The sequence below is a fragment of the Musca vetustissima genome, unplaced genomic scaffold (genome assembly GCF_032173495.1).
Source record: "Musca vetustissima isolate MV318-11 ecotype Yass unplaced genomic scaffold, APGP_CSIRO_Mvet_v1 utg6013, whole genome shotgun sequence".
NCBI lineage: Eukaryota > Metazoa > Arthropoda > Insecta > Diptera > Muscidae > Musca > Musca vetustissima.
Window position 1 is genome coordinate 1,120,198 of NW_026889308.1, and position 23,772 is coordinate 1,143,969.

The 23,772-nt window shown below is 35.2% G+C and overlaps 2 protein-coding genes across 2 annotated transcripts; one reads left to right on the forward strand and one right to left on the reverse strand.

Annotated features, from left to right (window-relative positions):
• Nucleotides 1–13,781: 13,781 nt before the first annotated feature.
• On the reverse strand, nucleotides 13,782–15,699 carry LOC133337038 (uncharacterized). The gene is made up of 4 exons (XM_061545302.1): nucleotides 15,633–15,699; nucleotides 14,155–14,330; nucleotides 14,019–14,072; nucleotides 13,782–13,943 (listed from the first exon to the last, which is right to left on the reverse strand). The coding sequence occupies exons 1-4, from the start codon at nucleotides 15,697–15,699 to the stop codon at nucleotides 13,782–13,784; spliced, it is 459 nt and encodes a 152-aa protein (XP_061401286.1).
• Nucleotides 15,700–18,794: 3,095 nt separating this feature from the next.
• On the forward strand, nucleotides 18,795–23,233 carry LOC133337039 (mucin-2-like). Its single transcript, XM_061545303.1, has 6 exons — nucleotides 18,795–18,815; nucleotides 20,153–20,234; nucleotides 20,441–21,054; nucleotides 21,152–21,284; nucleotides 21,411–21,571; nucleotides 21,698–23,233. The coding sequence occupies exons 1-6, from the start codon at nucleotides 18,795–18,797 to the stop codon at nucleotides 23,231–23,233; spliced, it is 2,547 nt and encodes an 848-aa protein (XP_061401287.1).
• Nucleotides 23,234–23,772: the final 539 nt, after the last annotated feature.

The following is a 23,772-nucleotide window of genomic DNA, read 5'->3' on the forward strand; positions in this document are numbered from 1 at the left end:
ATTTGCTGCAAAAATATTTGTTTGCAATTTGAACATGAAACGAAGAATTACAACAATGGAAATGTTTTTGCAATGGTGCGATCGTTTGGAAATTCAAAAAAAAAAAAAAAAAAACAAAGAAAAACACAAAAATTCTATAAATAATTGTTATTTAATTTTTGTATTTGGTAACCGTTAAATTTAAAAACAAACAACATGTGAAAACGGTTGCAAATTTTGGTACATTGTGAGAGAGTTGTATTTGTTCGCACAAAAACCCCGTTGCATCTCAGTTGTATAATGATTTCGATCATGATTTAAAATAAACCATGCCGCACGATGATTTAATTTTGTATGGTAAATTTAGCCTGATTAAGGAAATAAACCCTGATTCGTCCTTTAATTATGATCAAATGTTATATGTAAATCCGCTTTTACGCAAAATTGTGCCGGTTTTGGGCAATATGCATGGTATAATAATAAAAGGTAACAGCAAGTGTTGTTGTACAAAAAACGATACAACAACCACATGGAAATTTGTTGTTGTAAGTTCTACTAGTGTCAACTCATTTGACAGAAAAATGTAAACAAACAAATTATCATCAATTTATTTTTATTTTGAAAATGAAATATTTTCGAATCCTCAAAATAAAAATTGAAAAACATGAATGAAAATCTATCAAATTTATATTTCTATCGCTTCCACATCTTTCCTTTAATTGAGCCATTGCCATATATATGTGTAACACATATGAAAATGCTGGGAATAGCGAGTTATTCCTTCAAGAAAGATTTGCTTTCTGAAACTTTCCCAGCAGGCAGATTGAGTAAATTGAATACGGGAGCACATTTAATAATGAACAATTTCAAATTGTATCCGTCCCAATTTTCCTGTTGGGTGATTTTTAAAAACATAATTTGTCAAATTCATATTGACACTAGTATTACGTTGGAATCAAATCAGCTGGGATTTGCTGTTACCTTTTATAATTGTACCATGGGCAATATGCTTCAAATTGAAGACAATTTAGATCAATTTTACAGAATAATTTTAATTTTTCAAATCCATTTTCTTTTTAAGAAACCCCGTTATTTACGGAAAATTGCATGCAATAACTTTCTATCTTCATATGATGTGGATTTACGAAATCTGTTAGTACAAGTTTATCTAAAGGGTTAAACTTATAGGAGGACTTCAGGCGTGGTCTATTTGGTTATAAAAGAACGGCGTCCAAAATCAAGTTTGACTCTGATATTCCTTTATAAATTGACATTTTAAGGGCCCCATACACTATAAATCATGCCGTCATGCCGATGAACCCCTTTTTGTATATGTGAGATTGACTAGTGTATGGGAAACTCTTCAATCACTATCCCATAAAATCGATTTTTGTCCCATCGATTTTGAGTCGTAAATTCAATTGTTTTTTATTCCGTCACAATTTTATTATTTTTGTACACAAAATTATTTACTGACAACTTTCAAAATGAATATTATTCACCAGATTGATAGGGGTTCATTTTCAAAATCAAAACTATTTTGATTTTCTTAATGCATTGTGTGTGTCACACATACATAAGTAAACTTTCAAAAAATAACACATACTATGATAAATGCTGTACGGCATGATGTATAGTGTATGGGATCCTTTATACAAGAAAACCCAGCAAGCATTTTCTATCCAAAAAATATCCAAAAAGTTACTACCAGACGATGAAAACACTCGTAGGCGATATCGTATTTTTAACAAATAAGTTATACCGTTTGGGAAGAAATGAACCACGTACTCGTTACCTTTAAAAAGTATCTTCTTCGTCACAATTTGAAGTTAATAAAGCGACACTTCAAACTGACACTGTTTTGTTACCTTAAATATTATCGCCTTAGTTGCTTTCAACTTTCACTAAGAAGATACGTTTAAGATGTGACGAATGCGTGCTTCATTTCTTCAATATCAATTTTGATACCCAAAGGAAATAAAATACTTGTTTGAATGAGTAATTGCAATAATAATGATTCACGTATATTATGCATACAAATTCGAACATTTAAAGCTAAACAAACATAAAATTGAAGTTAAAATTAAGCAAAGCTAAAAACAAGTTAATTTATAATACAGTAGTTAATTGCACATCAAAATTTGCACAAATTTTTGTTCAATTAACCGAGGAACCAATCATCCGCCGCTTACTTTGAAATGAAATAAACATTCAATAAAGCGTGGACACCAATTAACCGTAGGTTCAATTAACCGAAAAATACTGTAATAGTTAATTTTTCAACAATTTTATTGATTTACAGTCTTTGGTTGTTTTTTGTGTATTCTATCCCGAGCGTGTAAAATATGTTGATTTGATTTTTGTTAGTTTCCTTTAAAAAGTTGTCCATGGTTTCTTTTAGACTTTTTATTTCAATTTGATGCTCATAAACACTCCGACTTTTAACATCTTTAAGATTTAAGATAATTATATGTAAGTATTGCATAAAAAGTGCTTTAGTTTTTAATTTAATTTTAATTAATTTTAATATGCATAGAATCACTTTCTAAGTCGATTTATGCATGTCCGCCCGTCCGTCTGTCTGTCTGTCCATGTTAAATTGTAAACAATGTACAGGTCGCATTTATGATTCGAATTGGATGAAATTTGGCACAGCACATTTGTTTGGATCAAGGACGAACCCTATTGAAATTGGGAAAAATCGGTTCAGATTTAGATATAGCTCCCCTATATATTTTCGTCCGATTTAAGGTAAATGGTGCACCAAAGTCCCTACATATCTTTCAATTTTCACGAATTTTGGTATAGGATACTGAATTAAGTCTAGAATGATGTGCTAAGCTTCGTGAAAGATCCATAGCTAGGCCGATTGACACAACGTACTGATGTTATATAAATTAGTCTCTGGCAAGTTTCCCTGAAATCGGTTCAGATATATATTTATAACAAAACGCGTCGTCTGTTAGGATACATATGTTAATATACCCAAAGTGGTGAAGGGTATCATATAGTCGGCCCAGTCCGACTTTAGTATTTTCCTTACTGGTTAAACATAAAAAATGATTATTAATCAATTTGACCGTTTTATGTACTGATAATCGGCGGCAGCGGCTTTTAAAAAATTATATAGTTAAATCAATTGATCAATTAATAATAATAATTATATAACTCAAATTACCTTGTTTAATGGTTGACATTTGATGATAAATCATTTGCTGACCATTGGTATGATCTAAGTATATTACATTTTCTGCATAAAATATATATGTATGTATATTTCAGAATTTATGTTTGCAGTTTGTATTATAAAATATACCTTTATTATTTGTGCCCATTATTGAATTTAAGGGAAAGCTGTCAGTAATACGTTTCCGCGTCTTTCTATATTATTTGATACAGCAATCAAAAATGTTTCAGGCCGAAGATTTTTTATAATGAAAATTCAGTTATATCCAAAAATTTTTATTCAATGACAAATATTTATACAACGGCGAAGCTATCGAATTTCCATCTTCTTTCATTTAACTAAGTAGTTACTATAGACGATAGAAATTGGATAACAATTCATTTGTTATTGTAAAATTACGAAGTATCACTCTTTTACAAAAAAGAAGTGTCGAAGTAGATAATTATTTGGAGATGGAGTTAGAAACTCACTTCCAAATGCTTGCAGGGAATATGTATTACAACGAATATGTATTATCCGACGGGGCGTACAGAAAAAATCAACTTCCCCATTTTTGCAAAATGTTGTGTACGGCCGTATTACCCAAATACGTCGAATCCATATCTTCAAGCAAATAATAGAAACCGCCAAACAAAATTGAAAATTTAATCCAAAAATTTTATGTTCACATTCAAATTTCATATTTTTTGAATGTTTTGTTTTTATTTTCAACAAAAGAAAATAAAAACAAAAAATACGTTCTGTCAAAGTTGAAATTGTTCAACGTGAAATTTTGTACGCTCAACGTATTTCGGTAACATTCCTATAAACACATGGGTTCTACTATTGTGGTGAAAAACGTCGAACGAGCTAGTTAAATTTTAGGTAGGGCTGTTAGTTCGAAGAGCGAAAGAGAAAGCTTCAACGCGCCAACAACTAAATGGCAACTACGTATACGCAACAAAAACTAACGGCGCAACAACTGGCAGACGTGTATATATAAGAAGCACCCTTCTTCCAATTTTACATATCCTTTAACGGTGAAATAACGGTTACTTAATCTATTTACAAGATACGCGGAGAGACTCGTACATTTACTCTGTTTTAGTTTGTCGTAGAGCTTTGTCGTGAACGGTCGGAATATAGGAGCGAACGTAAAATTACGGAATTAGTCGTCGTTGGTGCAATAAAATAATAGCAAATAAATAACAAAAAGAAAGTGAGTCTACAAAGAGGAAATTGGCAGTGAGAATGATTTCATTTTAAATGGTACAACGTTCTAAACAACATTTTCGCACACACACATATATGTATATATACATATATATGAAATAGAATATTGTGTATCTACAAACATACCGACAAACATTTGTGGCACTGTCCTAGAAGTTGTATACATACATCAACTAATCATCCATACGATTGACTACTCCAAGTTGGAATTCAGAATTGCACATACATACATGTGAACATTCGTAAATTTGTAACCCTAGTGTCCACATGTCTTCCATTAAAACGACATTAGACAATCTTCGGATTCCCCTCCAATCTGTTCTATGCCATTTATGTAACTTTTCTTGCAATTCCGCTGAATGTAATTGTTGTTGTTGTATTTATTTCGTTTCTGTAAGACCTCCGTTACTCGCTCGCTCACACACATGCATACACCCTGGACAGTAGAGCATTACACGAATGTTTCTCATAGTGGTGGCTAGTAATTCAATATCGGCACAAGTGTAATAACTAGGTCAAAGGCCAAACCATTTTTCAATAACTCAGACATTGTATACACGCCCGTGGAAATGGCTGTGTGCAATTACATGCAAAACAGTGCCGAGGTCCTGCTCAAAGGATAATCCTTCAATATTTGGACGAACTTAGTCAACGTATAACGTACACAGAAACACACTCGTCCGCTGTCCGACTACAATACTACTGCACGACCGTGATTACGACCTACCCTGGCCCCATCTGCTGCCGGCTATCGCAATTTCTGCCATTGATTTTTTCCGTCGGTCTGACTGCCAACATGATTTGGGCTTTCACTGAATGACGATAGAAGTGCGATGCTACTGCTAAAAGTGTTCTGCGTTCGAAGTTTCATAGTGTGTTTAAATTTCGAACATAATCAGCTGTTATTTGTACACGAATGTTCGCGAGGACATGTACATTCGTTTGATTTGGCAGCGTAAGCCTTAGAGTTACAATCCAGCAAATTGGGCTTATTTCACATTCGTTTTCTATCGCCGCTTATGAGACTACTTCTCCAATTTCCACAGTTCTTAATACACAGAAGTAGGTCAGTACGATTTTACGAATACATCAATAGCAGTGGGTGAGGGTGGAAGAAATACTATACTATAGGTCGTATACAGCACCAAAATTAGTTGCATTTTTGTGCATATACGAAGGCGGATCTTACACGCATACATACATAAACTGATTTATTTCCGCATATGTATGTAATAAAGATCGCCCGCATTATGGTGAAAACCAAAGAAAAGGTGTGACTTTTCCGCTTGTAGCAACAATGTTTTGCTTCTTTATTTATTATTAGATATTGGATTTAATTTAACTCATGTAGAGTTTCCATGAAAATGTTATTTCTTCAATTGAAAACACGCATGCCCTTCATTTAGAAGCGACAGGACAGTCGAAGGCAATTGAGTTCATAAATTAATTGTCAAAAAATTAAAAATTGTCCTTGTGTCGTAAGTTTCCCGACAATTTGAAAGTAGAATTTAGAATCTATGAATAAAACCAATATTTTATAGTATTTTTGCTTATGTCTACAAAAAAAAATCGTTCGTAAACACCAGGCTGCAGTTAATCCCGAATGTACATTAATCATGAAAGGCAAAAACACAATTCCTCCAAGCTGATGCCAGCTAGGATTCGAACCCAAATTCCCAGGCCACATAGTGTGCGAGAGTTGCACAAAAAATTGGTTTGTCGTTGAAGCAATTGTAGGCGTGGGGGCAAATTATATCGCTATATCTGGAGTAAAGAACCTTAATATCCACGAGTCTAAGAGATTCCCCATTTGGAGGCGATTTTCAACCAGTTGGAAAATGATCGTTACTTTGCATATAGGTATGAGAAAATTAAAAAAAAGGAAAATTAATTGACGTAATTTAGTTGTTATTGTTTTGGAGTGTTTTTTGTAATGAAAGAAAATTTCCGACAACTGCCCTATGGCTGAAATTGCGATTTTCGCGGCATAAAATATATCCCGAAAAGCTAGCTTAACCAAATTTGGAGTGTAGAATTCTAATTTCACAAAAAGTGATTTATGAAAAAAGGGCGGGCCGCGCCCCAGCATGTTGGGTATTTTGGCGATGTTGAGTTCGTTTTTCCATCGAATTGGCTGTAATTTGGTATTTTGATTTCCCATTGTATAGAAAATCTCCCCCATATAACGGTATACCCCATAATTTGGAAGTTTTGGGATTATGCGCACTTTTTTAAACAAATTGGTTGTCTTTATGGGAGTTTGGGCACATGTTCAACCAAGTTGGCTGTAATTTTATATTTTGGATTCCTATTTCTTGGAAAGACAGATGTTGCAAGTAGGGACGGATCGAAACAATCTGAAGTATTTTCCATAAATATTTGTTTAAATAAACTGGTTCGATTCTACAACATCTATTGTACACAATGCGTCATATATAGGAAATTTCTCACTTCTGGAAAATCTATTTCATTTTAGTTAAACAATTAGATAAATTCCAAGCTCAAATTCCTATTAATTTTCTTAATTTGCTGTGAATTTCGTATGGAATAATTCCTTTTATGTAATTTTTGATCCTGAGTTTTTAGCATTCAGTTTTACCATGGCATAAAACTAGGGTTTTCTACAAACAGTCACATATAAATAGTTCCTGTAACACTTTGTTACATTTTTAGTTTTACTCCACGAAAAACGATAAAACTATTCAAACTTTCACCAAAAAAAAAAATACACACCAAAAACACATATTAAAGAAATACAAACATTTAGCAGAGCAAATTTTTATATAGAAAAAATATTCAACTCGAGTACTGGAATTCGTATTTATCAAGATTTTTTTCAAAGATTATGCCATCAACAATTTTTCAAAAATATTAAGTTGGAAAAATTAGTTTTTGCTTTAACACTTGTATTACTTACAACTACAAATTTCCATGTGGCTGTTGTATCGTTTGTTGTACAACAACACTTGCTGTTACCTTATATTGTTATACCATGGAAAATAAGGAAGATCTTTTCCGATTAAATTTATCCTAGTCCACACGATAGCTATTTGTTGGATTATTAGTTTTTGAGTTATCGTGCCCGCCATTCGTAAAAACACTGTTTCGAGAAAATCTCCTTTGAAGTTTTAGAAGCACTTCTACCGCCGCTGACACTATAAATCGGTTGTTCGGATTTTCACTTGAAATTTTATAGGAACATTCTTGAACTAAGGCTAAGCCGAAAGACACCGGATGCTGAGTTAAACCTTCCATCGATTCATACCAAATCAATGTTGCGTAACGAGATAATTGCAAGATTAATGACTAAACAAATACACCCCGATAAAACATATAATCCGAAGCGCTCTAATGTGAAATAAAATAAATGCACTAGTATTTCGTCTTTTAGTGTGAAAATTAAAATCCGAAGTGTGATTTGAATCTGGAGCAATGTTCATTGCATCTAAATCGACAAAAAACTGTAATTTACATTCTAATTAATTGTATGCATGTATTTATGTATAGTGTTTATGTAGTGTAGTATTTCAATTTCGAAGTCAAGACCCACATTATACAGCCAACTGCAAGTGACGAAAAACGAGTTGGACCTCAAATCCCAAAACATTCAAACTGTTTTGTGGATGTATTTTATTTGGAAGGGGGCCCGATAATACAAATACGGAAGGCCTAAGGAGTGCTTTAGCCCGTCTACGCAATAGAACGGGCCCCTCAATTCCACAACCATCTCCACCTACCTCACCTCATCCCTCCACAACAGGCGTCAGCTGCGGCCGTGAGCTGACCACTAGCACAACAACAACAAAAACAACATCCACAACTACCTTAGCCAGCAGCAATGGATCCAACCGAAATGTAAGTAAAATATTGTATATATTTTGTAAAGCTCAAATTGTATTATCAAATCAGCTGAGTATGGGTATTTTATTGAAATTCGAATCAAAACAACATAGTTTGAAAAAATATGTTGATATCAGCTGTCCTTACTGGATGACCTAATGTACAGGAGTTGGATAGGATAAAAACTCAAAATACCTTTAAAAAAATATGTATGGTTCGACTACAAAATAATGTTGGTTTCGTTAGACGAACTTTTTTGGCATATACTCAAGCGTTGGTGTTCGATTCTATTTATCCGTTCAATTAAAAAACTGTATAAACCTATAAACCAACCCTATAAAGGTGAGAACGTTGAATACGTTGAGTACGTTGAATTTTAAAGTAAACAAATGAAATACCTAAATAAAGCCTTGCATTTTGGTAATTTTACCGGAGTGATGTATTTTTTATTCAATGCCAGGTTTGTAATTGTCTCAATTTAGCATAGGATTTAGAGCAAGTCGAGATAATGAGGAGATTTTACTTTGTATGGTGAATCAGCTCAATTTAGCAATTAATTCAGATTTTTTCTGTGCACAGATTTAATACAAATATCTAAAGAGGATATGAACAAACTTTGAAGTCGCTACATCCTTACATTCGGGATATACAGTATATTTATTCTGACAATTAGAAATCCAAACTAATTGCAATATTGTCGGAAAAGCATGAAATTATTATTTATCTATCTATTTACAAGAATAAAAAAATTTGAAGTTACAATTCGCAAAATTTGAATACGAAGCTATTTAAATAGTTTGGACTGAAAAAACGTATAACTTTATTTTCATGGAATCACAAAATAAAGTAATTGGTAAAAATAAAGTATTTGTTCGCTATCATAAAGTAAAAAGTAGTAAATTCTTGCAGTACGGAACAGACCAATATTATCGTATATAACGTTGGATACATGTGCAAGGGTTTATATTATATCGTGGGAATACACTAAAAATCTGAAAGCCGTGAGCTGATCAGTATATTCAGATGGGACCGATTTTATAATACACACCATCTCCTCTAAACTCGATCTTTCTGCTCAGCTAATCGACATATGACAAATGGTATACTAAAAGGTGGGTCTAGGACCAATATTGCGAGGAGTTATAAACTCTTGGGCAACATAGTTGTGTAGGTTATCAAATTCCATCCTTGTGTTTGGCCCTTGTTAAAATATTTTAAAAAGTCTAAACCTTTAAAACAAAACCTTTTAACAATTTTTTATCCTTAAAAATATTTAAATGATTTAAATGGGCCTAGAAAACACCCCCAAATATCATCTGATGATCACCGAATTTTAGGCGTCATCCTTGACCATAACCTGAACTTTATGTTCTATTTCAAAGCGATCAGCGCGACATTTCCGCCCTTTGGTGTGGTTATGGCATTAATGAAGAATATCAGAATAGGTAGGTTCCTTTTTTCACAGAAAAGTCTGGGTCCATTTGACCAATCATCATCAAAATAACCATGTTTGTTCCTTGTTCAGATCCCTTTATCCGCGTAAAGTTTAGTGATTTTCGGGTCGTAATATGAACGTTTTTGGTCCATTGCATCCCCAAAAATAAACCAATCATTACCAAAAACAATAGGAGTCTTCATTGGCCCGAAACAGACTTACATACAAAATATCGTAACGATTTTTCCATAGCGGTGACTTGTACTTGTTTTGGCTGTATACATCAATTGTTTGTTTGCATCTATTTTTAACCCCACAGGGGTCACGCTTGAACGACAAACTCAACAAGTCGCAGCAAGGACAACAATCGTCTTCCATCCAATACGATTCCCTTAATGTAATCCGTCGCTTTAATGTGTGTTTACCTTCTTTTAGTCGCCGATTCATCTATGCACACATTTCACGGTCTATATACCGTTGCTAGTGGTATATGTAGCAATTGCCACTTCTACCCCATCATAAGGTCCAAGTCTACAATTTTCCTATGAGGAAAATATACAAAACACACCCACCCATTCTATATCTCCTCACAGATACATCAAACGAATTTTATACTTAATTGGGTATAAAATTAAATTAAACTTCTACCCTTTAACCTATACGTGAATGTGGATAAGTATATATATATATATATATATATTGTAGCTACAAACAAGGATGTTTGTTTATGTGTTGCTTGCGACGTTGATGCATAAAGGAATATTTGAATAAAAGACTCAATGAATTCTCAATCACTGATATGGCCGATGAACAGAAGGGTAGGCCATTCAAGGAAACGACTTTGAATAATGTTTATGTTAACAAGCATCCTTAAGCCGAACCACCATCGCAACTTGCACAACCACTACCAGATGAAGAACGGTAATGACCAACGACATTGGCAGATAGCTGAAAGACAGATTTAACACTCAAGTCTACATTTGTTACGTAATTAGTCGTCAACAAGTTGTAGAGTTTGTTGCACATTGCGTTCGGAAAATGCCTCCGAACGGTGTTCATTTCAATTGAATTTAATAAGGTATATGCAAGAATTACTTCATTTAAAACAACATTATTGTTATATGGTCTATTCCAACGACGTAGTCTGAAGGGGGAGGGGGGTCGGTCTCACCCAAAGTTAATTTTTTCCCAGTAAATTTATGTTTGCAACAGCGAGTTTTTTCATTTCGTTTCTAACTACCTGTTCTGGCTGCCTGGATCTGGCTGTTGGATCAATTTCGGAAAGGAAATGACTCTACCATGGTACAACTACACAAGGTATCTTTCATCAACAAAGAGAAATTACACCTCTACCTAGTTGGCTATAATGTCAGAATAAATAAAAACAAATGCAACAAGTCGTACTGTTCAATTTACATATTTTTAAATATTTTACTAAAAACGCGATATATGAATGGGATGTAAGATTTTATTTTCAAAATCGTGTTGGAACTATGATTTACATCAAGTCCTAAATTTCTTCTTAACAATGTCGCAAAACCACCTTAAATCATAGGTACTCTAAAACAAATTCTTAAAAATATAATATGTTAGATATTTTTAACATGTTTAAATCTGCATTACATCACGACTACTCAAATATCATAACCACTATTTGAACAAGTTATCATAAATAAATGATGTTAACACTTTAAAACATTTTGAATGTAATTATGCAGATGCACTGTAAAAACTTCGTGACATCGTGGCTACTCAAAAATCTGTTAGTGGGTGTTTTCAGTATTAGTTTCTTAGTAATATTATCTGGTAAATGAATACCAATGCATGTTAAGGTTTGTAACTTTGCACATATATATTTGAAGATTTAAAGAGGAAGAAAAATAATTTAAAAAAATTTTTGTTGTTGTTTTGTTGTTGTTTTTTGTGATCAAAGAAATGTCCTTATTTTTGATGGCGGCCATGATAACTCCTCACTGGAACATCGGAATCCGAATATTCTAACGATGTTAGAAAGTCTGGCTCTCGTATGAACTAGGATTATTGAATTCGCACAACAATTAACAAAATGGCGGAACTTTGATTTTTTTTTTCAAAAATCGCCTATTTTTGACAACAAACTAAGTTTAAAAATAAGGAAGATCTTTACCGATTGGCTTTTTTCTAGTTCATACGATAGCTATACACTCACAAAGAAACGTCCCAAAATTTGAAATCAATTGGTTTATTACTTTATGAGTTATCGTGCCCGCCATTCGTAAAAACGCTGTTTGGAGAAAAACGCGTTTAAAGCTTGAGAAGCCCTCTTGCTGTCACCTGATGCTAACACAGTAAATCGGCTATATCTTCAAAAATCGTTGAGATTTTCACTTGAAAATTTATAGGGACATTCTTGAATTAGCGTAGGTTCAAATTAAGGCGAAATAAAAAATTAAATTTTTTGAAACCGCGAATGGGTGGGGGGCCCTTAAATGACATTGACCCTAGTATTACTTACATTAAGGGAACCCCCCCCCATTCTCGATTTTTTTATTTTTAAGATTTTAAATGGGCTGGTAAATGAATACCAATGCTTGTTAAGGTTTGTAACTTGGCACATATATATTTGAAGATGTAAAAAGGAAGAAAAATAATTTACCAAAATTTGTTGTTGTTGTTTTGTTGTTGTTTTTTGGGTTCAAAGAAAAGTCCATATTTTCGATGGCGGGCATGATAACTCCTCACTGGAACATCGGAATCCGAAAATTCCAACTGTGTTAGAAAGAGGACATGTCTGGCTCTCGTATGAACTAGGATTATTGACTTCGCACAACAATTAACAAAATGGCGGAACTTTGAAATTTTTTTTTTGGAAAATCGCCTATTTTTTACCACGAACTAAGTTAAAAAATAAGGAAGATCTTCACCGATTGGCTTTATCCTAGTTCATACGAGAGCTACACACTCCCAGAGAAACGTGTCAAAATTTGAAACCGATTGGATTATTAGTTTCTGAGTTATCGTGCCCGCCATTCGTTTTGAGAAAAACGTGTTTAAAGTTTGAGAAGCCCTTTAGCCGTCACTTGATGCTGACACAATAAATCGGCTATATCTTCAAGAGTTCTTGAGATTTTCACTTGAAATTTTGTAGGAACATTCTAGAATTAGAGTAGATTCGAATTAAATCAAAAAAATTTTTGACACCGAGAATGGGGGGGGTCCCCTTAACAAATTTCCATGTGGTTGTTGTATCGCTTGTTATACAACAACGCTTGCTGTTACCTTATATAGTTATACCATGAATATGTATATATATAATTTGAATCTACACTGATTAAATTAACTTCTCATTGTTCTTCATAGGGAAAACTGCATCAGCAGAACAAGTGATTCGTAATATGAGGATATTAATTGTAGCAAGACTGTCAAACTTAATTTCTTTTAGAATCGAAATCTAAAATGTAAATATTTTTTAGAAATTGCAAGAAGATTTGCCGGGTACATTAAGGGAGCGTTATATATTTGTTTGCAGCTTTTGCGGCTTATTCGTTAAAATCGCTTATTTTCTTGAACCGAAAACTGAACACATACCTTAAGACGTGATTTTCTGACAGGGGCCTCAAAGACAATAAATCCATAGAGTTCAGTATGCCAAACACTTCATAATATTTATTAGCGGGAGATAGATCGGGATCCCCAGATACTTAAACCGTGCTTTGGAAAATATACCCCATTTATGTACCGCTTTAAACCAACCGATCTATTGTGCCGTTTATGAAAACACAAAATGCCATATCGGACTTGACACTGTATGTACAATTGTCCTATAATTTCGTAAATAAGTATTTGTTTTCTAGTCATTGGTTAAATTGGTACTAAAATTAAATAATTATTAGGCTAGGGCATAGCTAAATATATAGGCTGAAAATAACTTTTCTTTAAATCCCCTTGTTTTATCGAAGTAATATATTGGGCTTTATTACCACTCCACTTCGAAACCATTCACAACAAACTCTTTACAGTTATTCCATGAAATAAATAAAAAGTTCGGTACAACGGATTAATGTTCTTATTATGGCTATATTTGGCCGTAGAATGTGGACAATGCTGTTTTCAGTTGGCGACATAAAACTGGAACAATACATTGCCATTTTATTTTCGGGGCTTGCCTTTGATAATCATGTTGTCCATTGCACCGATGTTGGGGTCTGCGCTTGAAATGGGGCGTCTACCATCCGAATCATTACACAGATCGGAAATGCAAGACCGGTAATAGGTTTTGTATGTCGAATCCGTCACCACAGAATTGTATTCCTGAAATATGCAAAAACAATTCGTTTCATGTTTGTGTGTGTTCACATTCCAAACGTCTGTACTGATTCTATTTACTTGCAATTTATCTTCACACCCGCGCAGAAACGTTGCCACTTTGCCGTGTTCCCGCTGTAATAGAAAACCGAAGTTCGATTAAAATATCAATATATGTGGGTGTTGTGCATGGCACATATTGATGAATCACAATTACCACCAATTCCTGGCGAACAATAGTGCAGTACTTCTTGGTGCAGTTTGTTTGGTGTGTCGGCTTCACTATGCATGCGTCATCCACGCTGGCCCAGCTATAACTACAGGTGTAACACAGCAAGGCTAACAAAGTATGAACGTAACCACCAAAACGACAAAACGGAAATTGTGAATCTGCTGTCCTTGTTCATCTACTCATAATATAATGGTAAATGAACAGGGACAATGTTGAACGGGCATCCCCAAACAATAACTTTGAGTAGGAAATTGGAATGTATTTTTGGTTTTAGGAAGTAGGATTCTAATAATAGCAAAGAATGCCTGGGTTTACACTTGCAACTCTATGTATGCGGAAGAACTTCAAAATCGAATGTTAAAGAACATCAGCAGAGGTTTTAAACAAATATCGCTGTATTTAGCCCAAAACTTTGTATGTTAGAAAAATATACCAGTCTTACCTATCAAGCACGCATTTAATATGTGTCACTTTGAAGTAATAAATATGCATTACAACTGAAATTGGATTGATTTAAATCTATTTTTTATTAGCCTTGTGGGAAAATCAGCAAGGCCTTTCAACATACCAAAAATGTGGGGGCCCTAATTCGGTGAAATTTAAGAAAATGCAACTAAAAACAAAATACCAAAAATGGGCTGGTACTACTCTTAGGGAGTTATACCAAAACGTGAAGCGTTATGACAAACCACATAGAGTTGTGTAACAACTCTAACTCTAAATGTTACGAGCTCAATCGTGATTTCAAGAGACAGACTCACTTGAATAAATTGGCATAGATATTTATCCTGTTTATATGTATATATATATATATCGTGATTTCAAGAGACAGACTCACTTGAAGAAATCGGCATAGATATTTATCCTGTTTATACATATATATATATATATATATATCTAAAGTTCATCTAAAGTTTATGATACACTGAATTGTAAATAAAATTAAATGGAACAAAACTCAGTAGTAGGCAAAAGTTCATTCATTTCTACTATTTTAAATCGTTTTTGAGATAAAAACCATAATCTTTTTTACTGGAATACCATTCAGTCGGATATTAAAATATCGTCATTAGAAATCATTCATAATAATTTACAAATAAACATTTCCAACAAAATGTATATACATGAAGGTGTTTGCGTGTGTGTGCATTTTTTAAGAAAACCAAATTCTCGAAAGCAGATACTTATTAAACTGATTTCTCTCTAGGGGATATTGTCAGAATTTACGTAGCGATTCACAAAACAGCCATTCACCCGCCCACACACTGCCAACCCTTAATGTATACGTCATCACTACAAATAGACATTGAAAGATACGTTATTGCTCGCTGAACATAAAGACGCGTGCACTCTATTCTCTCACACACATTCAACTGAACCAATTGAAAAGCCATTGACACACACACAAAGACATATATGTTACTTTAGGAATATATGTCACACATACATATGCGTGTACGTACCATCCGCGACATATATGACGGAGACCATCGTACTGACCGTAAAAATTGCCACAACAAAACGATACATTTTTCCGCAAGTACACTGGCACTTATTCTGTCGCCTGTTGCTGTTTCTCACCAATAAGTCCACGACGAACTGACATCTGAGGACCACTAATCAATACCGTCAACAATTTGTCTTGCGACAATCGGCTGGTTGTTGATGTTATCAACGGCAGCACAAATATTGTTTATCTACTCGGCAATTGAGATACGATGTGAATCATATTTCCACTATAGAAAAAAATGAATGCACAGCCCCAAATCGATGTGACTGGAGTTGGAGTACTACTACATGTCTAGATAATGGCAACATGGCAGATAAAACCGCAGAGTTTTAGGGTACTCGAGTAACTTTAAAATTGTGGATAGTTTTTGAAGGCAAAATTAGGTAATTAGGTTTTTACATTTTATATTTTCCCCACTATGAAATCGTAGCTTTATAAAAACAGAGTTTAAGTCCGACTATTTTCTATAAAAAGCTAAATTCAAATATAATCAACCAACACTTTGTACAAATATGACCAAAATAATACTTACATCATAGATTATGTTCGATGTTGTGTCCACCATCACATATATGATATATAATCGAGTGAATTTGTGGAAGGTTTGGTTAGTACTTTAAATGTGCTAACGGTATTGAACAACAATTTCAACATTAATTGCCGTCAAACGACCACAACAACAATCGATAGTCCCATTGTTGCTCCCGCTAAAGAGATCCATTAAATTCATCTCGGGTAATTTTTTTATCATGGGAACTGCTGTTATATTCACCCAAACCATTTTTGGGCGTCGAATTCTGCGAATTGACACACAATTGTTCCACAATAAAGATTAAAATTGGAGTTATACACAACAAATTTATTTTGAGACCTTCTTCCTATCGCGTATAAATGTCTATTTATCCTGAAGATCTACACAACAATTAATTTGTACTCATTATTTTGGCCATATGTATAAATTGCCAGTCAATATCATAGAATGAAAATTAAATAACGCCAATTCACGTTTTCACAGTGAAGTGAGCCCCATCCATCAAATGTTAGTGATCCATTCACTTGGCAGATATTATTAACGATTGTATTTGAAAACATTCAGCACATGTAAGAAGGATCTGCAAGACATATATATATATATATATATGGGCAATATTGCCAATTTTTTAACATAGCTGAAGCGGAGGTTGATTGATCTGTCGTTGCAAACTGTTCAATGTATTGACCTCCAAACTTTATTTTGGTGGAAGCTGTGTCTACTTTAATGTAAAATGCACAGCTTCAGAGTAATACTCATCCGAAGGTGAAAATTTTGTGCGATCAAATTTCTAAAAAACCTATTTTTGGGTCCAAATTTTTAGATCTGTCAACTGAATGATATGGGTACCCGCGATCAATAAGGTTTTTTACGTTTCGGATGATATAAAATCTTCTTCGTGAAAATCCATCTACTAGAACGGCGGGAACTGGCCTTCCAAAAACACGAAATTTGGCAAAAAAAAATGTTTTTGAAAATATCGTCAATAAATGACCTCATACGGATTTTGATATTTTTCGAAAAGAGAACTTTAAAAACTTCAGCCGAAAGAGAGATGTACGCAATTTATCTCAAAAATAGATTGTGCTGGCACATCCATGGTTCTTAATGGACCACGTTGAAATGGTATAGATCGATGTATTTTTTTAGGGTGCACACCGAAATCGGATGCGCGTTAATGGCATATAGAGTTTTCGGAAATTATTCGCGTTTTACTATTTTTTGGGTACTTCAATGTAACGTGCGGCACATCTTAGCCGTCAAATGAAATTTCGCAAAATATATATGGATTGGAAGATAAACTTCAGTACTTCCTGGAAACCGCATGCGCATCAAATGATTTTGAGAATTACGCGATTTAGACGCAATTTATCTCAAAAATAGTTTGAGCTGGGACATCCATGGTTCTTAATGGACCACATTGAAATCGGTATAGATCGATGTATTTTTTAGGGTGCACACCGAAATCGGATGCTCGTTAATGGCATATGGTGTTTTCGGAAATTATTAGCCTTTTACGATTTTTTGGGTACTTCAATGTAACGTGTGGCACATCTTAACCGTCAAATGAAATTTCGCAAAATATATATGGATTGGAAGATAAACTTCAGTACTTCCTGGAAACCGCATGCGCATCAAATGATTTTGAGAATTACGCGATTTACACGCAATTTAAAATGTATATTTCATAATGTTTTATTTTAAGATTTATTCCTATTTATAGAATTATAAGATTTATCGGAAGGGTCTTGATATAATCCGCAAGGCGTATACTTATACACAGAAAGTGATTATTATATATCTCAATTTTTCGGCGAAATTCGGGTAAAATAGCAGAATAACCCCAACATTTTTTTCTGAAATTTCTTGTATACAATTAAAAAAATAAATATGATGATATTATTTTTTCGAACCAAAAACAAATATTTTTCCCCAATATCTTGTTTTGTTGTCGCTTCGATTTAGAAACCGCTACATGGACTTGTGTGATTTTGATATCATTTGACTCACCATGGTGTTTAGATTATGTTGATATTTTTAAATTAATTTTTAGGTGTGTGTATGTCATTAATATAATGAAAATATTGATGTAATCTGCTATATTTTTTTATTTTTTCATATTTCGCGAATATGTGCAACTTTATCGTGATTATTATAATATATTCATATTCTTATTTTACGGAGGAAGATATATATCAACGTTTTTGGTCAATATAATAAACGGCGTAATTTTAAGATTTTTTACTTATGCCCAAAATTAAAACCTCGATAACATTTGCGCGCATCAACCAAAAATTTGATCGCGAACGATTTCGGAGTCAGAACAATTTTCTCTATATGTGTGCCAAAAATCGTTGATGTGCCACAAAAACAAAAAAGCTGATTTTTTGAAAATGGAGTGTTAAAAAATTGGCAATATTGCCCATATACATATGTATATACATATGTAGACAATAGGAATTAAATATATTTTACTGAAGTCGTACCAGGATATAGTGCCGATCAAACAATTTCAGATTTATGCTCGTTGGAAGGGTGACATTTCGCAGTAGATGTTGAAGATGCATCGATAAAATTGGAGAAATGATCTATGTTGATCGGCAAGTTAGCAGTCGTAACATCGCCCCGGAGCTTACAATTAACATAACTCTTTTAACCCTACGGTCAATAACCGGGTACATTTGTACCTTTTTTTGAATAAAAATGCTGTAAAATTTTTAATAATGGAGATATAAATATTTTCCATATATATAATTTTTACAATTTTTTAAAGTTATTACCTACGTAGATCAATAACCGTGGTACATTTGTACCCATCCAGAGATAGCTCGGTAACTCATTAAACAATTGGATTATCGTTAGGTTTTTTGTTTTAAATTAGTCTATAGGGATCTGGTTTGGATGTAGGAACTCAAAATTATACATACATTAAAATAATATATATTTAAATCCATGCTTAAATGATAATCTATCTAAAACAATCATAGTAAATTCGTTATAGCTTTCGAATGGGTTAAGCTTTTTTAGTTATTTTTTTTTTATTGGGATCTTATTTAGGTGTTCCTCAACCCCTCTGCAAATATTTGTGACCCTAGACAACATAGGGCCATCAGGGCGACTCGTGGAAGTCAGAAACTACCTTGGTTTTCCTTTGGTATACAGGGACAAAAACAACGATTATTGTCCGTAATTTTCCAATTATTCTTCATATTGGACCTGAAACTTTTTCTATAATCTAATTAGTCTGATTTATTACAATCCTAAATTGGCCTACATATATTAACTATCATTAAATAACGTTTTAAAGTATTAAATAATGTTAAAAATGCGCCAATCACAATCTCAAATCTCATAAAATGTGAATAATTGGCAATAATAATTATTTTAGTCCCTATATACCAAAGGAAAACCAAGGTAGTTTCTGACTTTCACGAGTCGCCCTGATGGCCGCATGTTGTCTACGGCCACAAAAATTTGCAGAGGCGTTGGGGAACACCTAAATAAGATTCCAATAAAAAAAATAACTAAAAAAGCTTAACTCATTCGAAAGCTATAATGAATTTACTATTATTGTTTTAGATTGATTATCATTTAAGCATGGATTTAAATATATATTATTTTAATGAATATATAATTTTGAGTTCCTACATCTAGACCAGATCCGCATAGACTCATTTAAAACAAAAAACCTCAAGATAGTCCAATTTTTTAATGAGTTACCGAGCTATCTTTGGATGGGTACAAATGTACCACGGTTATTGATCTACGTATACTTTTTTGGTTATTGACCGTAGGGTTAAAGCATTTACAAAAAATAAAAAAATAATAATATATATGATAGGGGAATAATCTCCATATGGCATGGCTATCTTTTAGTGTATATATATATATATGGTACTTAAAATTAATATACAATAAATATCTCAACTTCTCTCTTTTAGAGCGGTAAAAACTCTCCCTGTTCAAGAGTATCAGGCGACTCAACTCAAACGCTGCCGATAGCACCGACTCGCAATGGAAACGGTAAGTCACACATCAAGCAGACGTATGTACATATATACGTGTTTAGATTTTATTTGTGTGTATATACATATTGGTTCTCAGAAAAATACATCGATATGCATCCATGTTATGGGCCATGCATTCTGTAGTAGTTTATTAGCATTTGGGTTATGTACAAAATGTTGCCTATTGATTGAAGCATGTTATATAAACTCGAATCATTCCAGATGCTGGCCTTCCCGCCAATACCTCCCCCACCCACTTCCAGTGTTTTAAAAGTGTTTCCCCAACAAAAACTGTAGTTAGCAAACACAAGGGCACGCCGAAAACTAGCATTCCCACTTCATATACCAGCACAAGGTCAGCCGCAGTTATGGCTCTGACTTTGCGAAGCCCAACAGCAACTGGCCAGGGATCGGTACTGAAGTGCTCCCCAAACTGTCGACAAAAGTCCACGGCCAACAGCTCTGTGGAATCTACATTCTCGACACAAAAGGAGCAACACATGTCCACTTCAGTGTCGGAGACTACGGAAGTTCGGCCCACGGCCGTAAGACAAAATGGCACTGGTGAGTTGTATTCGGGTGGTTCTAGCAGCTCTGACAATGACGGCGTATATAACTCCACCTCCTCGTCCGCTACGGCTTTACGTCGTTTCTACTTTAAAAGTGGTCGCAGCTCCAAAGCGAAAACCAGCGCAAAATCTTCCGCAACTACAAGCAACAAATTAACGAACAATTCTGCGGTCAGCAACACGACCCTCCTATACCATGCATCGATGGAGGGAACCCCTGTCACTCATAGCAGCCAAACAACGTCCAATAGTAAAACTGTACCCAAGGTTAGTAGCGCCGCCACTCTGCATTTTCCATTCACACATTCTGTACTAAGTTTAAATAATATTCCATTCCATTGCCGACAAACACCGGACACACCAGGTTGTAGTTATGGGATCGTCCACTGCCTCGATGTCCGACGCTATTATAAACACATCAACGGATTCAGCTTCGACAATGGTTACCAACGTTACGCAGACCGATACCTCTGAAACATGCGATTCTTTAGATTTAGGTAATGTATGTTCGTATACCACTTATGAGTGTGTTGTGTCTAGTGAGTAGCGAGCATGTAATTCCCGAGTCCCTTTCGGTCAGCAATGATTGTCATAAGATCTCACTGACTTTTGTTTCTTTGCAGGTGACAATTCAGGCCAAAGTGAACCAATATTCAGTTCATTAGAAGAACCCCTGCTCACTGCTATACAGATTGACTCCGAGCAAGAAATTACGGAATTTGAGTTGACAAGCTGTTCGTCATACTCGAGGCCTGATGTAATCCTTCGAGATAGTACTGAGGAGGTAAGTTTTGGGGAATGACGTTCTGCCACTTATTTTTCTTCGGGACGGACGAAATAAGTTTGACAAATTCCCCTGCACAAAGTTTGAGAAACCGATTATTATTTGTTGTCGTATCTTTGTTATCAGAGCCAAGAGTCGTGCCTTTCGATATTGACAGGCGACGTTGCATCTACAACACCATTATTAGCGTCATGCCGAAAGAATGCTACAATGTCGTCAAGTGCCACGAAGACAGATAAGCCGAGATTGCCCAGTACGGCGCCACCACCATCGAGTGAGGGCAAACACTTCACATTTGACCAGCCTCGGTCGCCCAAATCCGCTCGTTGCAGTGACAAGTCACGTACTTTGTTTACATTCCAAGACGAAGGAAGCTGTCCGCAACACAGAAAATACCAACAAAAACACAGCAAACAAGGATTGGAAAATGACTCATATGAGATGCAAACGTGTGTGGGCCACTTCTATGACGAACATACTAATTTCGACGAAACAGCAAGAAAGCCGAGGGACGAGACGACTACCAGGGAGCCCAATCGTTATGCAGCCCGCGCAACCATTGCCCCGCAAAGAACTAGTCCGAAGCGTGAGAGACGTCGTTCACCTTCGTCTGCAACTTCGAAAGTGAATTCAGCTCCGCCCACCATTAAAGACAGCCATTTTTTCGACAACTCGAATATGCCCATACGAAAGCAACTCTCTCCAACCTCGCAGGCACAACGCAAATATTCCTCTAGTTCGTCTTCCGGCGGCAGTGAGCGATACAAGGACAACATTATGTTCCCCTTTGACAGGGAGGCACTGGACTATGAGCGCATTCAGCGCGAATGTTTTGCCGTCAATGAAAATTCAAGCTCGTCAACAACCACCAGCGACACCGACGAAGCGGAAAATAGTTCCGTGTATGAGCGAACTAAGCGCTGCGATACCACCACCAATCCTGCCGATTTCTATCAACAATATACTCTCCTGTCGAAAACGGAACAAAAACAAATATCCCGCAAGAACTCCAAACGTTTGCGTTCAGATTCCATCGCACAAAAATATGTACCCAAATCGGATGCTTTCTGTCCAAAATCGATTAACAGTTCTCCCACCCACGTCCACCATTCACCCAACTCCCACATAGAACTGAGAAAGTTCGAAGATATAGCCTCGAAATTCGAACAAATGGCACCCAAACATGGGTCCATTTCAAACCTCGCCATAAAACCACCCAGTCCCAACGCCAGCAATTTGAAGAATTTGCCGAACAACAGCAACAATGAATGCCTCTCACCAGCTAACAGCAGTCCGAGTCATTCACGCAGCACTACACCACCCCTCCCCAATGTGCGAGTAGACTTCTTTGCGGAGAAAATTCCGCCAATGCACTCGCGAAAGATATCGTTTAAAAATAAAACGAATGTTGTCATCCCAGCCATTGAGGAAATCGAAAGTGCTGCCTCTGGCAATCCAGCAGCGCACGACTTTTTGGGTGACTGCCAATACAACGCTAAATCTGCCTTGCCTTGCCCCAATAATGGTGCTATTCACGTTGCAACAACCCACACAACTGGCGGGCCCATAAATGTGACAGCCAATCCTTTGGAAACTACTGCTGTATGTCCGCAGCCACCACGGGCCACAATTGTAGTACAACAAGTAAGTATACTATTATAGATCGATTCCTAAATCTCAACTGCTACATATGTACACACACACACACAAGTGCATCTAAATTAAAATCGACCACACGCTGCTACAATCACACCCATGTACACATACCATGTCTACATTAAAAGGAAACGGGGAATTACTTTCACGTCCCCATAAAAAAGAGTGAAAACAACACGAAACTGAAATTAATTGGAAAATATAATTTCCAAAGAGTGGGACTGAATTGTGCACTGGATTGGTTGGTTATGCGCGATACTTGTATATGTCTTATTAAAGGGAATCTGGTCCAGTTCTGCTCGAAATTCATAGGAAAAAATACATTCCTTCGAATGGGTACTGAATTGTACACTGGATTGGTCGGTTCTGTGTAAGACATGTATGGGCATTCGTTGAGGAAATCTGGTCCAATTCTGTTCGAGAAAGCGTAGCAAATAATAACGTAAATATGACAATAATTTAACCACATGTACAACAGAGCCATAGTACACAGCGATTTAAATAGCTTAGGCTGGACCGTTATGTGACTGTGTACTCTGTCCGGG

Bases quoted from the DNA above. Each gene is read 5' to 3' on its own strand.
- LOC133337038 (XM_061545302.1), bottom strand. From the start codon at position 15,699: ATGTATCGTTTTGTTGTGGCAATTTTTACGGTCAGTACGATGGTCTCC. The intron at 14,331-15,632 runs GTACGTACACGC...GAACAAGGACAG, and splicing joins CGTCATATATGTCGCGGATG to CAGATTCACAATTTCCGTTT. The intron at 13,944-14,018 runs GTAAATAGAATC...TGCATATTTCAG, and splicing joins GGTGTGAAGATAAATTGCAA to GAATACAATTCTGTGGTGAC.
- LOC133337039 (XM_061545303.1), top strand. From the start codon at position 18,795: ATGATCTATGTTGATCGGCAA. The intron at 21,055-21,151 runs GTTAGTAGCGCC...CGGACACACCAG, and splicing joins ATAGTAAAACTGTACCCAAG to GTTGTAGTTATGGGATCGTC. The intron at 21,285-21,410 runs GTAATGTATGTT...GTTTCTTTGCAG, and splicing joins ATGCGATTCTTTAGATTTAG to GTGACAATTCAGGCCAAAGT.